At 38.7% G+C, this 15138-nt stretch overlaps 1 protein-coding gene across 5 annotated transcripts in view; it reads left to right on the top strand.

Annotated features, from left to right (window-relative positions):
* The window catches only part of SCAPER (S-phase cyclin A associated protein in the ER), a 523563-nt gene that overhangs the window by 43213 nt on the left and 465212 nt on the right, over positions 1-15138 (top strand). For all 5 annotated transcript variants that reach the window (XM_032623630.1, XM_032623633.1, XM_032623632.1 and 2 more), the window contains one exon: positions 13583-13700. In XM_032623630.1, the coding sequence (XP_032479521.1) occupies positions 13583-13700 (118 nt within the window). The remainder of the gene's footprint in view (positions 1-13582; positions 13701-15138) is intronic.

Below are 15138 nucleotides of genomic sequence, written 5' to 3'. Positions count from 1 at the left end.
TATTTTTGCCTTCTTTTTTCTTTTGTTTGATGAGCCTTGCTAAGAGGTATATATGTTTCTTGGTAAACATTCTGAGCACTTTCTTAGATTATATACTGAAGAGTCAAACATAAAAACTTTAAGGCTGATGTGTATGCTTTTTATTGAAACATTTAGTTTTTTTTTTTAACATCTTCATTAGAGTATAATTGCTTTACAATGGTGTGTCAGTTTCTGTTTTATAACAAAGTGAATCAGTTATACATATACATATGTCACCATATCTCTTCCCTCTTGCATCCCCCTCCCTCCCACCCTTCCTATCCCACCCCTCTAGGTAGTCACAAAGCACTGAGCTGATCTCTCTGTGCTATGCGGCTGCTTCCCACTAGCTATCTATTTTATGTTTGGCAGTGTATATATGTCCATGCCACTCTCTCACTTTGTCCCAGCTTACCCTTCCCCCTCCCCATATCCTCAAGTCCATTCTCTAGTAGGTCTGCATCTTTTTTCCCATCTTGCCCCTAGGTTCTTTTGACCATTTTTTGTTCCTTTTTTTTTTTTTTTAGATTCCATATATATGTGTTAGCATACGGTATATGTTTTTCTCTTTCTGACTTACTTCACTCTGTACGACAGTCTCTAGGTCCATCCACCTCACTATGAATAACTCAGTTTCGTCCCTTTTTATGGCTGAGTAATATTCCATTGTATATATGTGCCACATCTTCTTTATCCATTCATCCGATGATGGACACTTAGGTTGCTTCCATGTCCTGGCTATTGTAAATAGAGCTGCAATGAACATTTTGGTCCATGACTCTTTTTGAATTTAGGTTTTCTCAGAGTATATGCCCAGTAGTGGGATTGCTGGGTCGTATGGTAGTTCTATTTGTAGTTTTTTAAGGAACCTCCATACTGTTCTTCATAGTGGCTGTATCAGTTTACATTCCCACCAACAGTGCAAGAGGGTTCCCTTTTCTCCACACCCTCTCTAGCATTTATCGTTTGTAGATTTTTTGATGATGGCCATTCTGACTGGTGTGAGATATCTCATTGTAGTTTTGATTTGCATTTCTCTAATGATTAATGATGTGGAGCATTCTTTCATGTGTTTGTTGGCAATCTGTATATCTTCTTTGGAGAAATGTCTGTTTAGGTCCTCTGCCCATTTTTGGATTGGGTGAAACATTTAGTTTTTGAACAAGCCTCTGTAAAATCTCCCTATGGCACTAGGTGGCACACTGTGACTTTGGATGAAAATACATATATTTTGTTTAAGTCTCTTGGAAGAAAAGAACCTGTGTGAAAATACTGTTTGAAATAGACATCTATAATGTTTTGAAGTATCTCAGACTCATTTATTGCATTTCAAACCCTGATGCTTTAATTAAAATGTTTAAAATTGCATTAAGTTACTACTGACATTTTATAAGAATAGGATTATTAAAATTGATTATAATAAATGAGTTTTTACTGAAAAGAGTCCATTCAGCATATACTGCAGAAGGCACTTGTGCTTTAAACTGAAAAATGGTTTTCAGTCATGTGTTGTAAGATGAGTGTTATAATGTTTTTCCTTATGAAATATTGGAATTAAGAATGAAGACAGTGTTAAGCTGGTGGCTTTTTCTTTGAATATGTGTGTGTGTACTAAGTATAAAAGAACTAACTACAAAATTTGTGGTAGAACTGAAATGTTTATAGAAGAAGACAATATTAGGTTTCCAATTTTCTGGTCTAGCAGTACTACAGTGTTGCTATCTTGTGGTCATTTTAGTTCCGAGAAACTCATTACTTTATGAAGACTCTTGAGTTATAAAGTAAAGAATAGTGGATTTTATGATCTGATATATATATATATATGTATATCTATCTATATAATTTTCTGTGATTGCATAAGAGAATTATCTGAAAAAGAGATGAAAAGTAGACCACCTATTTAAATGTATTCATCTGGCCTGAAAGGAATAGTGATACATTTTGGTTAAAACAATGCTTAGGTAACCTAAATGATAGATGCCAGTCTAAGTTATATAATCATTGGGAGATGTCTTTAAGCAAAAGGAGATTTTATGATGTTACACTGATTGGAAAGTATGGGAATAGAAAAGAGATCATTCAGGTATTTTGCACAGAATGGAGCTGGAACATTGGTCACAGACTAATGAGTCTCAGCGAAAGCTTATGAGTCAGGTGAGTAGATGCCATGTGGATATCCAGGGTAAGGTCAGAGGAATGAAGGAATGTGGAGGCAGGTATTTATTTTAAAAATATAAAAAGTCAAGTTTTGGAGAGGGAAATTTGGGTTAACTTCATAGCACAGAGTATTGGAGTGGAAGAGAGCAGTCTTTGTTTGCCTAATAGTTTGAGCTGGTTGGTTCATTCCTGTACACTGAAACTCAGTTCCTGTCACTCGCAGCTTTAGCTTCTTTGGTTATTCCATTTCCCTACATATGCAATTTCACTTCCTATGGATCATTCCCATCAGCATAAAAACATACTATCATCCATCTTAAAAACCTTCTCTGTTCATTTTTGCTTTCTTCTTTCTCTTTTCGCCTGTATTACAGAACTCAAAAAAAGTTATTTATACTTGCTGTCTCCATTTTCTCACTCAACATTCTCTTGAACTCTCTTGAGTCAAGGTTTTGACCCTACTATTCTACTGAATAGGTAGTAATAAGTTATTCATGTCTTTATTATAAATTATTACTTTTATCACTTCCTGGGCAATTCAAAGCTGTCAGTCTTACTGTATCATTGCTTCTTTAAAGGTGAGCTGTTTTTCCCTCCTCTGTATGCTTTTAAGTTTTTCTCTATGTTTCAGGCTATCATCAGTTTTTCTGTGGTTGGTTGAGGCATGGTTTTCTTTGTATTTATATTTATCATGCTTGGAGTTTGTAGAGCTTCTGGAATAATTGAGCTTATATCTGTTGTCACCTTTATTTATTTATTTTTTACATCTTTATTGGAGTATAATTGCTTTAAAATGGTGTGTTAGTTTCTGCTTTATAACAAAGTGAATCAGTTATACATATACATATGTTCCCATATCTCTTCCCTCTTGCGTCTCCCTCCCTCCCACCCTGCCTATCCCACCCCTCTAGGAGGTTACAGAGCACTGAGCTGATCTCCCTGTGCTATGTGGCTGCTTCCCACTAGCTATCTATTTTACGTTTGGTAGTGTATATGTCCATGCCACTCTCTCACTTTGTCACAACTTACCCTTTGCCCTCCCCATATCCTCAAGTCCATTCTCTAGTAGGTCTGTGTCTTTATTCCTGTCTTACCCCTAGGTTCTTCATGACAATTTTTTCTTCTTAGATTCCATGTATATGTGTTAGCATACGGTATTTGTCCTTCTCTTTCTGACTTACTTCACTCTGTATGACAGACTCTAGGTGCATCCACCTCACTACAAATAACTCAATTTCATTTCTTTTTATGGCTGAGTAATATTCCATTGTATATATGTGCCACATATTCTTTTTCCATTTCATATGTCGATGGACACTTAGATTGCTTCCATGTCCTGGCTATTGTAAATAGAGCTGCAATGAACATTTTGGTACCTGACTCTTTTTGAATTATGGTTTTCTCAGGGTATATGCCCAGTAGTGGGATTGCTGGGTCATATGGTAGTTCTATTTGTAGTTTTTTAGGGAACCTCCATACTGTTCTCCATAGTGGCTGTACCAATTCACATTCCCACCAGCAGTGCAAGAGTGTTCCCTTTCCTCCACACCCTCTCTACCATTTATTGTTTCTAGATTTTTTGATGATGGCCATTCTGACCCATGTGAGATGATATCTCATTGTAGTTTTGATTTGCATTTCTCTAATGATTAATGACATGGAGCATTCTTTCATGTGTTTGTTGGCAATCTGTATATCTTCGGAGAAATGTCTATTTAGGTCTGTGCCCATTTTTGGATTGGGTTGTTTGTTTTTTTGTTATTGAGCTGCATGAGCTGCTTATAAATTTTGGAGATTAATCCTTTGTCAGTTGCTTCATTTGCAAATATTTTCCATTCTGAGGGTTGTCTTTTGGTCTTGTTTATGGTTTCCTTTGCTGTGCAAAAGCTTTGAAGTTTCATTAGGTCCCATTTGTTTATTTTTGTTTTTATTTCCATTTCTCTAGGAGGTGGGTCAAAAAGGATCTTGCTGTGATTTATGTCATAGAGTGTTCTGGCTGTGTTTTCCTCTAAGAGTTTGATAGTTTCTGGCCTTACATTTAAGTCTTTAATCCATTTTTGAGCTTATTTTTGTGTATGGTGTTAGGGAGTGATCTAATCTAATACTTTTACATGTATCTGTCTAGTTTTCCCAGCACCACTTATTAAAGAGTCTGTCCTTTCTCCACTGTACATTCCAGCCTCCTTTATCAAAGACAAGGTGACCATATGTGTGTGGGTTTATCTCTGGGCTTTGTATCCTGTTCCATTGATCTATATTTCTGTTTTTGTGCCAGTACCATACTGTCTTGATTATTGTAACTTTGTAGTATAGGCTGAAGTCTGGGAGCCTGATTCCTCCAGCTCCATTTTTCGTTCTGAAGATTGCTTTGGCTATTCGGGGTCTTTTGTGTTTCCATACAAATTGTGAAATTTTTTGTTCTATTTCTGTGAAAAATGCCAGTGGTAGTTTGATAGGGATTGCATGGAATCTGTAGATTGCTTTGGGTAGTAGAGTCATTTTCACAATGTTGATTCTTCCAATCCAAGAACATGGTATATCTCTCCATCTATTTGTATCGTCTTTAATTTCTTTCATCAGTGTCTTATAATTTTCTGCATACAGCTCTTTTGTCTCCTTAGGTAGGTTTATTCCTAGATATTTTATTCTTTTTGTTGCAATGGTAAATGGTAGTGTTTTCTTAATTTCACTTTGAGATTTTTCATCATTAGTGTATAACAATGCCAGAGATTTCTGTGCATTAATTTTGTATCCTGCTACTTTACCAAATACATTGATTAGCTCCAGTAGTTTTCTGGTAGCATCTTTAGGATTCTCTATGTATAGTATCATGTCATCTGCAAATACTGACAGCTTTACTTCTTCTTTTCCGATTTGGATTCCTTTTATTTCCTTTTCTTCTCTGATTGATGTGGCTAAAACTTCCAAAACTATGTTGAATAGGAGTGGTGAGAGTGGGCAACCTTGTCTTGTTCCTGATCTTAGTGGAAGTGCTTTCAGTTTTTCACCATTGAGGACGATGTTGGCTGTGGGTTTGTCATATATGGCCTTTATTATGTTGAGGAAAGTTCCCTCTATGCCTACTTTCTGCAGGGTTTTTATCATAAATGGGTGTTGAATTTTGTCGAAAGCTTTCTCTGCATCTATTGAGATGAGCATATGGTTTTTCTTCTTCAATTTGTTAATATGGTGTATCACGTTGATTGATATGCATATATTGAAGAATCCTTGCATTCCTGGAATAAACCCCACTTGATCATGGTGTATGATCCTTTTAATGTGCTGTTGGATTCTGTTTGCTAATATTTTGTTGAGGTTTTTTGCATCTATATTCGTCAGTGATATTGGCCTGTAGTTTTTTCTTTGTGACATCCTTGTCTGGTTTTGGTATCAGGGTGATGGTGGCCTCATAGAATGAGTTTGGGAGTGTTCCCCCCTCTGCTATATTTTGGAAGAGTTTGAGAAGGATAGGTGTTAGCTCTTCTCTAAACGTTTGATAGAATTCACCTGTGAAGCCATCTGGTCCTGGGCTTTTGTTTGTTGGAAGATTTTTAATCACCCTTTCAATTTCAGTGCTTGTGATTGGTCTGTTCATATTTTCTATTTCCTCCTGATTCAGTCTTGGCAGGTTGTGCATTTCTAAGAATTTGTCCATTTCTTCCAGATTGTCCATTTTATTGGCATAGAGTTGCTTGTAGTAATCTCTCATGATCTTTTGTATTTCTGCAGTGTCAGTTGTTACTGCTTCTTTTTCATTTCTAATTCTGTTGATTTGAGTCTTCTTGCTTTTTTACTTGATGAGTCTGGCTAATGGTTTATCAAGTTTGTTTATCTTCTCGAAGAACCAGCTTTTAGTTTTATTGATCTTTGCTATCGTTTCCTTCATTTCTTTTTCATTTATTTCTGATCTGATCTTTATGATTTCTTTCCTTCTGCTAACTTTGGGTTTTTTTGTTCTCCTTTCTCTAATTGCTTTAGGTACAAGGTTAGGTTGTTTGTTTGGGGTGTTTCCTGTTTCTTAAGGTAGGATTGTATTGCTATAGACTTCCATCTTAGAACTTCTTTTGCTGCATCCCATAGGTTTTGGGTTGTTGTATCTCCACTGTCACTTGTTTCTAGGTATTTTTTGATTTCCTCTTTGTTTTCTTCAGTGATCACTTCGTTACTAAGTAGTGCATTGTTTAGCCTCCATGTGTTTGTATTTTTTACAGATGTTTTCCTGTAATTGATATCTAGTCTCATAGCATTGTGGTTGGAAAAGATACTTGATACAATTTCAATTTTCTTGAATTTACCAAGGCTTGATTTGTGACCCAAGATATGATCTATCCTGGAGAATGTTCCATGAGCACTTGAGAAAAATGTATATTCTGTTGTTTTTGGATGGAATGTCCTATAAATATCAGTGAAGTCCATCTTGTTTAATGTATCATTTAAAGCTTGTGTTTCCTTATTTATTTTCATTTTGGATGATCTGTCTATTGGTGAAAGTGGGGTGTTAAAGTCCCATTCTATGATTGTGTTACTGTCGATTTCCCCTTTTATGGCTGTTAGTATTTGCCTTATGTATTGAGGTGCTCCTATGTTGGGTGCATAAATCTTTACAATTGTTATATCTTCTTCTTGGATCAATCCCTTGATAATTATGTAGTGTCCTTCTTTGTCTCTTGTAATAGTCTTTATTTTGAAGTCTATTTTGTCTGATATGAGAATTGCTACTCCAGCTTTCTTTTGGTTTCCATTTGCATAGAATATCTTTTTCCATCCCCTCACTTTCAGTCTGTATGTGTCCTTAGGTCTGAAGTGGGTCTCTTGTAGACAGCATATATACGGGTCTTGTTTTTGTATCCATTCAGCCAGTCTGTGTCTTTTGGTGGGAGCATTTAATCCATTTACATTTAAGGTAATTATCGATATGTATGTTCCTATTCCCATTTTCTTAATTGTTTTGCGTTTGTTATTGTATCTCTTTTCCTCCTCTTGTGTTTCTTGCCTAGAGAAGTTCCTTTAGCATTTGCTGTAAAGCTGCTTTGGTGGTGCTGAACTCTCTCAGCTTTTGCTTGTCTGTAAAGCTTTTAATTTCTCCATCAAATCTGAATGAGATCCTTGCTGGGTAGAGTAATCTTGCTTGTAGGTTTTTCTCCTTCATCACTTTAAATATGTCTTGCCAGTCTCTCCTGGCTTTCAGAGTTTCTGCTGAAAGATCAGCTGTTAACCTTATGGGGATTCCCTTGTGTGTTATTTGTTGTTTTTCCCTTGCTGCTTTTAATATGTTTTCTTTGTATTTAATTTTTGACAGTTTGATTAATCTGTTTCTTGGCATGTTTCTCCTTGGATTTATCCTGTATGGGACTCTCTCTGCTTCCTGGAGTTGATTAACTATTTCCTTTCCCATATTTGGGAAGTTTTCAAGTATAATCTCTTCAAATATTTCCTCAGTCCGTTCCTTTTTCTCTTCTTCTTCTGGGACCCCTATAATTCGAATGTTGGTGTGTTTAATGTTGTCCCAGAGGTCTCTGAGACTGTCCTCAGTTCTTTTCATTCTTTTTTCTTTATTCTGCTCTGCAGTAGTTATTTCCACTATTTTGTCTTCCAGGTCACTTATCCGTTCTTCTGCCTCAGTTATTCTGCTATTGATCCCTTGTAGAGTATTTTTAATTTCATTTATTGTGTTGTTCATAGTTACTTGTTTCCTCTTTAGTTCTTCTAGGTCCTTGTTAAATGTTTCTTGCATTTTCTCTATTGTATTTTGAAGATTTTGGATCATCTTTACTATCATTACTCTGAATTCTTTTTCAGGTAGACTGCGTATTTCCTCTTCATTTGTTAGGTCTGGTGGGTTTTTATCTTGCTCCTTCATCTGCTGTGTGTTTTTCTGTCTTCTCATTTTGCTTATCTTACTGTGTTTGGTGTCTCCTTTTTGCAGGCTGCAGGTTTGTAGTTCTCGTTTTTGGTGTCTGTCCCCAGTGGCTAAGTTTGGTTCAGTGGGTTGCGTAGGCTTCCTGGTGGAGGGGATTAGTTCCTGGGTTCTGGTGGATGAGGCTTGATCTTGTCTTTCTGGTGGGCAGGTCCACGTGTGGTGGTGTGTTTTGGGGTGTCTGTGGCCTTATTATGATTTTAGGCAGCCTCTCTGCTAATGGGTGGGGTTGTGTTCCTGTCTTGCTAGTTGTTTGCCATAGGGTGTCCAGCACTGTAGCTTGCTGGTTTTTGAGTGAAGCTGGGTGCTGGTGTTGAGATGGAGATCTCTGGGAGATTTCCGCCGTTTGGTATTATGTGGATCTGGGGGGTCTCTATGGACCAGTGTCCTGAAGTTTGCTCTCCCACCTAAGAGGCACAGTCCTGACTCCTGACTGCAGCACCAAGAGCCTTTCATCCACATGGCTCAGAATAAAAGGGAGAAAAAGTACAAAGAAAGAAAGAAAGAGGATAAAATAAAATAAAATAAAGTTATTAAAATAAAAAATAGTAAGAAAAAATATTTTAAAAAAGTAAAAAAAAAACAAAAACCGACGGATAGAATCCTAGGACAAATGGTGACAGCAAAGCTATACAGACAGAATCTCACACAGACGCATATACATACACACTCACAAAAGGAGGAAAAGGGGAAAAAATAATAAATCTTGCTCGCAAAGTCCACCTTCTCAATTTGGTACGATCCTCGTCTATTCAGGTATTCCACAGATGCAGGGTACATCAAGTTGATTGTGGAGCTTTAATCCTCTGCCTCTGAGGCTGCTGGGAGAAATTTCCTTTTCCCTTCTTTGTTCGCACAGCTCCTGGGGTTCAGCTTTGGATTTGGCCCCGCCTCTGCATGTAGGTCTCCAGAGGGCGTCTGTTCTTCACTCAGACAGGACGGGGTTAAAGGAGCAGCTGATTGAGGTGCTCTGGCTCACTCAGGCCAGGGCGAGGGAGGGGCATAGAGTGCGGGGCGAGCCTGCGGCGGCAGAGGCCTGCAGGATGTTGCACCAGCCTGAGGCGCGCCGTGCGTTCTCCCTGGGAAGTTGTCCCTGGATCCCGGGACCCTGGCAGTGGCGGACTGCACAGGCTCCCTGGAGGGGAGGTGTGGATACTGACCTGTGCTTGCACACAGTCTTCTTGGTTAAGCAGCAGCAGCCTTAGCATCTCATGCCCGTCTCTGGGGTCCGCGCTGTTAGCCGCGGCTCGTGCCCGTCTCTGGAGCTCCTTTAAGCAGTGCTCTTAATCTCTTCTCCTCACGCACCAGGAAACAAAGAGGGAAGAAAAAGTCTCTTGCCTCTTCGGCAGGTCCAGACTTTTCCCCGGACTCCCTCCCGGCTAGCTGTGGTGCACTAACCCCTTCAGGCTGTGTTCACGCCGCCAGTCCTCTCCCTGCGATGCGAGGTAAGCCCGAGCCACAGCTCCCAGCCCCTGCCCGTCCCGGCGGGTGAGCAGACAAGCCTCTCAGGCTGGTGAGTGCTGGTCGGCAGCGATTCTTTGTGTGGAATCTCTCCGCTTTGCCCTCTGCACCCCTGTCTCTGCGCTCTTCTCTGCCACCCGGAGTCTCCGCCCGCGAAGAGGCTTCCTAGTGTGTGGAAACCGTTCCTCCTTCATGGCTCCCTCCCACTGGTGTAGGTACCGTCCCTATTTTTTTTCTTTTTTCTTTTGCCCTACCCAGGTACGTGGGGAGTTTCTTGCCTTTTGGGAGGTCTAAGGTCTTCTGCCAGTGTTCAGTAGGTGTTCTGTAGGAGTTGTTCCACATGTAGGTGTATTTCTGATGTCTGTGGGGAGGAAGGTGATCTCCGAGTCTTACTCTTCCACCATCTTCCCCCTCTCTCTGTTGTCAACTTTATATTATCAAAGACCTTAGTGGAACAGTTGGTGAAATTTAAATAATTACTCTAATTTAGATAATAATTTGGATCAATGATAATTTCTTAATTTGATAGTTGTAGTATATTTATATAGGGGAGTGTCTTTGGATATATGAAATACACATTGGAGTACTTAAGGGCAAAAGATATGATGATTGCAGTTTATTCTCAGATGTTTTAGGAAAAAAAATATATGAGGATATTTTGAGGATTCTTTGTGCCAATTTTTAACTTTTCCAAAATTTGAATTTATTTCAAACTGAACAGTAATATGTATTTCCCACAGAGCAACACCCATTTGTTTACATGTTGTGTATGGCTGCTGTCACACAAAATGGCATGATTGAGTAGTTGTCATAAGAGACTGTATGGCCTGCAAAGCCTAAAATAATAATTGTTTATTGTCTGGCCCATTGTAGGGGAAGTTCGTGGACCCCTGCCCTAGAGTGTAGTGACTTTTTTCTTCTCTCAAAGTCATACTAATTAATACGTTCTTTTGTTTGAGAAACATGTGTTGCCTTTCTTTCACATACTCCCCAAATAAGCCAGCAATTAAAATTTACCAGTACGTGAGGGGAACCCAGAAACTAAAGAGTAACATATTACAGGTATATAATGTAACCACACTGAAGGGTTGAGGATGAGACGAACTAATTTAAGTAATTTTGGAAAACAAAATTTAGTACTTTGGACACTGTAAGGCTAAAGACGGAACTGTATAGAAATATAATCTTGTTAGTAAGTGTGTTTCTCCCAGAGATATGGGTTAGCAGTTATGAAACTACTTTATTTTATTTATTTATTTTTTATTACTTTTGGCTGCATGGCGTGGCTAGTGGGATCTTACTTCTCTGAGCAGGGATCAAACCTGGGCCCTCGTCAGTGAAAGCGCAGAGTCCTAACCACTGGACAGCCAGGGAATTCCCCCCCCTTTTTTTTTGAAACTACTTTATGTATATATTAGAATTGAACAGTTAAGTAAATATATTTTAGATGATGAGAGCTGGGTTTCTTACTGTTGGAGAAAGAAATTACAAATAAGGAAAGGGGAAGGCTAAAATGAACCTATGATGTAGGATTGAAATCAGAGGTATTGGGACTTCCCTGTTGGTCCAGTGGGTAAGAATCTGAGCTCCCAGTGCGGTGGGCCTGGGCTTGATCCCTGGTCAGGGAACTAGATCCCGCATGCATGCCACAACTAAGAGTCTGCATGCTGCAACTAAGAAGCCCGCATGCTGCAACTAAGAATTCCTTATGCCGCAGCTAAAAGTCTGCATGCCTCAACTAAGAAGCCCACTTGCTGCGACTAAAAAGCCTGCATGCCGCAACTAAGGATCCCGCATGCTGCAAGGAAGATCCCGTGTGTTGCAACTAAGACCCTGTGCAGCCAAAATAAATAAATAAATATTTAAAAAAAGAAATCAGAGGTATCATAGGTATTAATATAAACTCACAGTTTTCAATATCTCTATACAGATAGATACAGAAATACAGATGTGTTTATTGTGGATTAGTGTGCATACATATAGTTCCTGTTACCTGTCATGATACTATGGGTTGACTAGGTGGTTTTTCTGCCCTGGGGTGCCTGGGGTGCTGGGATGGCAGCATTCATCCGGGGGCTTGACTGGACTGGAATGTCCAAGATGGCTCAGTGGATGTTGTCTGTCAGCTGGGAGTTCAGCTGGGCCTGTCCATCAGTGCTGACTTTACGTGGTCTCTCTACTGGTGGCTTTGGCTTCTCATGGCATGGATGGCTGGGTTTCAAGAGTGAATATCCCAAGAAGGATCATTCCAAGAGACCCAGGTAGAGACTACAAAGCTTCTTATGACCTATTTTCAGAAATTACGCAGTGTCACTTCCACCTCATTGTATAGGTCAAAAAGCAGGTTACAGAGCCAGGTTCAAGGGGAGGGGATTACACAAGGGCATGAACACCAGCAGGAGTGGTTTATTGAGGGGAAGGGGGGCATCTGGAGACTAGATACCATACTGATTAATTCATACATTAGTTTTTGCTTTTATGTGTTTGGTTCACTCATTTGGATTGTTAATTCTTTGAGGACACGTATATTACCTTATATTTTTGTATTCTTCTCGGTGTTTTACACAGTGCTTGGCACATAGTAATTGTCCAGTAAATTTGTTGTTGACTAAGGATTCCAGGGATGCTAAGAGTTTAGACTGGCAAGAACTAGAAGAGAAGATGAACTCGCTCATTAGTTGGACTAGGATTTTGGGCTGGGCCAGGAGTGAATTCTTTTCAGAAAGAGGTAGATTTCCCACATGGAGTTAAGGGTTGGGCAAGGAGGCTGTATCCTTGTGCTCATAGGGATGCTTTAGAGCCGTTTTCTTTTCATAGATTCTTGACTTATAAAAATGGGCTATTTTCTGGTTCTGAAGAACCTAGGGGCAGAACAGGAATAAAGATGCAGACGTAGAGAGTTGACTTGAGGCCACGGGGAGGGGGAAGGGTAAGCTGGGACGAAGTGAGAGAGAGGCATGGACTTATATATACTACCAAATGTAAAATAGATAGCTAGTGGGAAGCAGCCGCATAGCACAGCGAGATCAGCTCAATGCTTTGTGACCACCTAGCGGGGTGGGATAGGGAGGGTGGGAGGGAGACACAAGAGGGAGGAGATATGGGGATATATGTATAGGTATAGCTGATTCACTTTGTTATAAAGCAGAAACTAACACACCATTGTAAAACAATTATACTCTAATAAAGATGTTACAAAAGAATAAAGTAAAAAAAAAGTAAAAAAGTAAAAATATAGAGAAGCAAAAGAAGACAGTAAAGGCATCCATGATCTTATTACAACAGAAAAAAAAAAGTGGGCTATTTTCATATAGCATTCATTAGTGGGAAGGTAATTTCCTTTACATTACTGGATCTGGCTTCCATTGGCCCAGGGTTTTGTTGGGGCTGAACCTGTAGGCTAGTGTTGCTTTCAGATGTGTGGAACTAGAGAAAGCAAGAATACACACATGCACACACACACCACTTACATGTATACATACACACATTGTGTGCAGTAGGGCAGAGTTTAAAATTTTGCAACTTAAATATGTTAGTTTACAGGAATTATTATTTAGATCCCAATAACTTGGAGATAAAATTATGCAGTGGAAATTTACAGCTGAGTGAAAATTTACTTTAGCATTATCTGTAGGGAAAAAAATAGGAGTCTTGAAAACATTTTTTGTTGCCGAGAGCTTTCAGAGGGAATGTGTACCCTCTTTAACCTGTGATACATACGGGGGAGTGGTGCTGAAATGGGTACACAGCAGTGTTTGTGCTCCTTAGGACAGTTTTTCAAACCTTAGGTTGAATTCATTCTTGAAATGATTTATTTATTTTTAAAGTTGTGAAATTCAGTCTTTTTAGAAGTAAAAAAGATCTGGGACTTACTCTTATTTCTGTCTAAGCACCTTTCCGATCCCAAATTAGTTTTAAGTGTTTCCTTTCTGAGAAAATAATAGAAATGATGAATTTGTCTGCCAGATGTATTTTTTATGTTGACTAATTTAATAAACTAATACATGTTCTCTTTTCTGTGCATAGGCTTCATTCCAGCGCTCCAATAGTCATGACAAAGTAAGGAGAATAGTTGCAGAGGAGGGTCGTACAGCAAGAAACCTAATAGCTTGGAGTGTTCCACTAGAAAGCAAAGATGATGATGGTATGTATTAAAAAAAAAGTTTCATTTTTGTTGTAAATTAGAAGAATGTATTTAGTCTTGAACAGTAGACAGACTGAAGACTGTTTATAATTAGAAGTCTTGGGCAAATTAGTATGTATTAAATAAGAAATAATTTTTAATTGATTTTTTATCTTACCTAATACACAAATGAAAATGATACTGTTAGTTTCACTGTTTCACATAGGAATGAAATTGGGTGTGTTATTATGACTGGCAGATTAGTTTTTTTTTAAAGTTTAGGAGATTAAGATTTTTTTCTATCCTCAAGTCCATTCTTTACGTCTCCGTCTGTCTTTATTCCTGTCCTGCCCCTAGGTTCTTCAGAACCACTTTTCTTTCTTTTTTAGATTCTATATATATGTGTTAGCATGTGGTATTTGTTTTTCTCTTTCTGACTTATTTCACTCTGTATGACAGACTCTAGGTCCATCCACCTCACTCATTTGTCAGTCTTATTAGGTATTTTTAGAGAGCAGTTCTTTTGGATCACAAAAACTATTAAATAGAGGTGGAAATTAAATTTTTCTTTTTAAATCTAGCTCCTTACTGGCTAAAATTGTCATATGGAGCTTACTATTACTTCATTTCTTTTATAGAAAATATATATCAACATTATTTAGTACAAAAGTGGCAAGAAACCTAGAAATATCTCATGGTTGCTCTATGTTATAAATACTGTTTTATGAAATTTTCTCATTTTTCATGGGTTATTCAGAACACAATGTAGTCTGAAGGTGTTATTATTAAAATTGCTTCTACTCAAAAAACATAAAAGGAAAGAAAATATAATAATGAATCCTATATCTGTATATATCCTGATATTGCACATAAGTACATAAAAAATTGGCCAGTACTATTTTTTTAAAAAAATTCGTTTAATTAATTAATTAATTTGGCCGCATTGGGTCTTCGCCTCTGTGCGAGGGCCCTCTCCGGGTGCAGCGAGCAGGGGCCACTCTTCATCGCGGTGCACGGGCCTCTCACCGCCACGGCCTCTCCGGTTGCGGAGCACAGGCTCCAGACGCGCAGGCTCAGCAGTTGTGGCTCACGGGCCCAGTTACTCCACGGCATGTGGGATCCTCCCAGACCAGGGCTCGAACCCGTGTCCCCTGCATTGGCAGGCAGACTCCCAACCACTGCGCCACCCGGGAAGTCCGGCCAGTACTGTTTTAAAGCTTCATTTATGCTTATTGCAAACTAATGGATATAAGAGCACAAAGAATTAGAACGTTCTGAATATCTATAATAATGATGACAAAGGAAAAATGTTAACTTCATAATTTTTAAGGATTATTTTATATTGTTAAAACGTTGCCACTTACAGAAAAATCTTTTATTTTGCTTTTTAAAAAATACCAACTCGTTCTTGTTTTATGGCTGTCATCTATACTCAGATGTTTCTGAGGATGATAATTCA

Source organism: Phocoena sinus, chromosome 2 (assembly GCF_008692025.1).
Source record: "Phocoena sinus isolate mPhoSin1 chromosome 2, mPhoSin1.pri, whole genome shotgun sequence".
NCBI lineage: Eukaryota > Metazoa > Chordata > Mammalia > Artiodactyla > Phocoenidae > Phocoena > Phocoena sinus.
The sequence above is the reverse complement of the archived record's forward strand: the minus strand, read 5'-3'. Positions and strand labels throughout refer to the sequence as shown.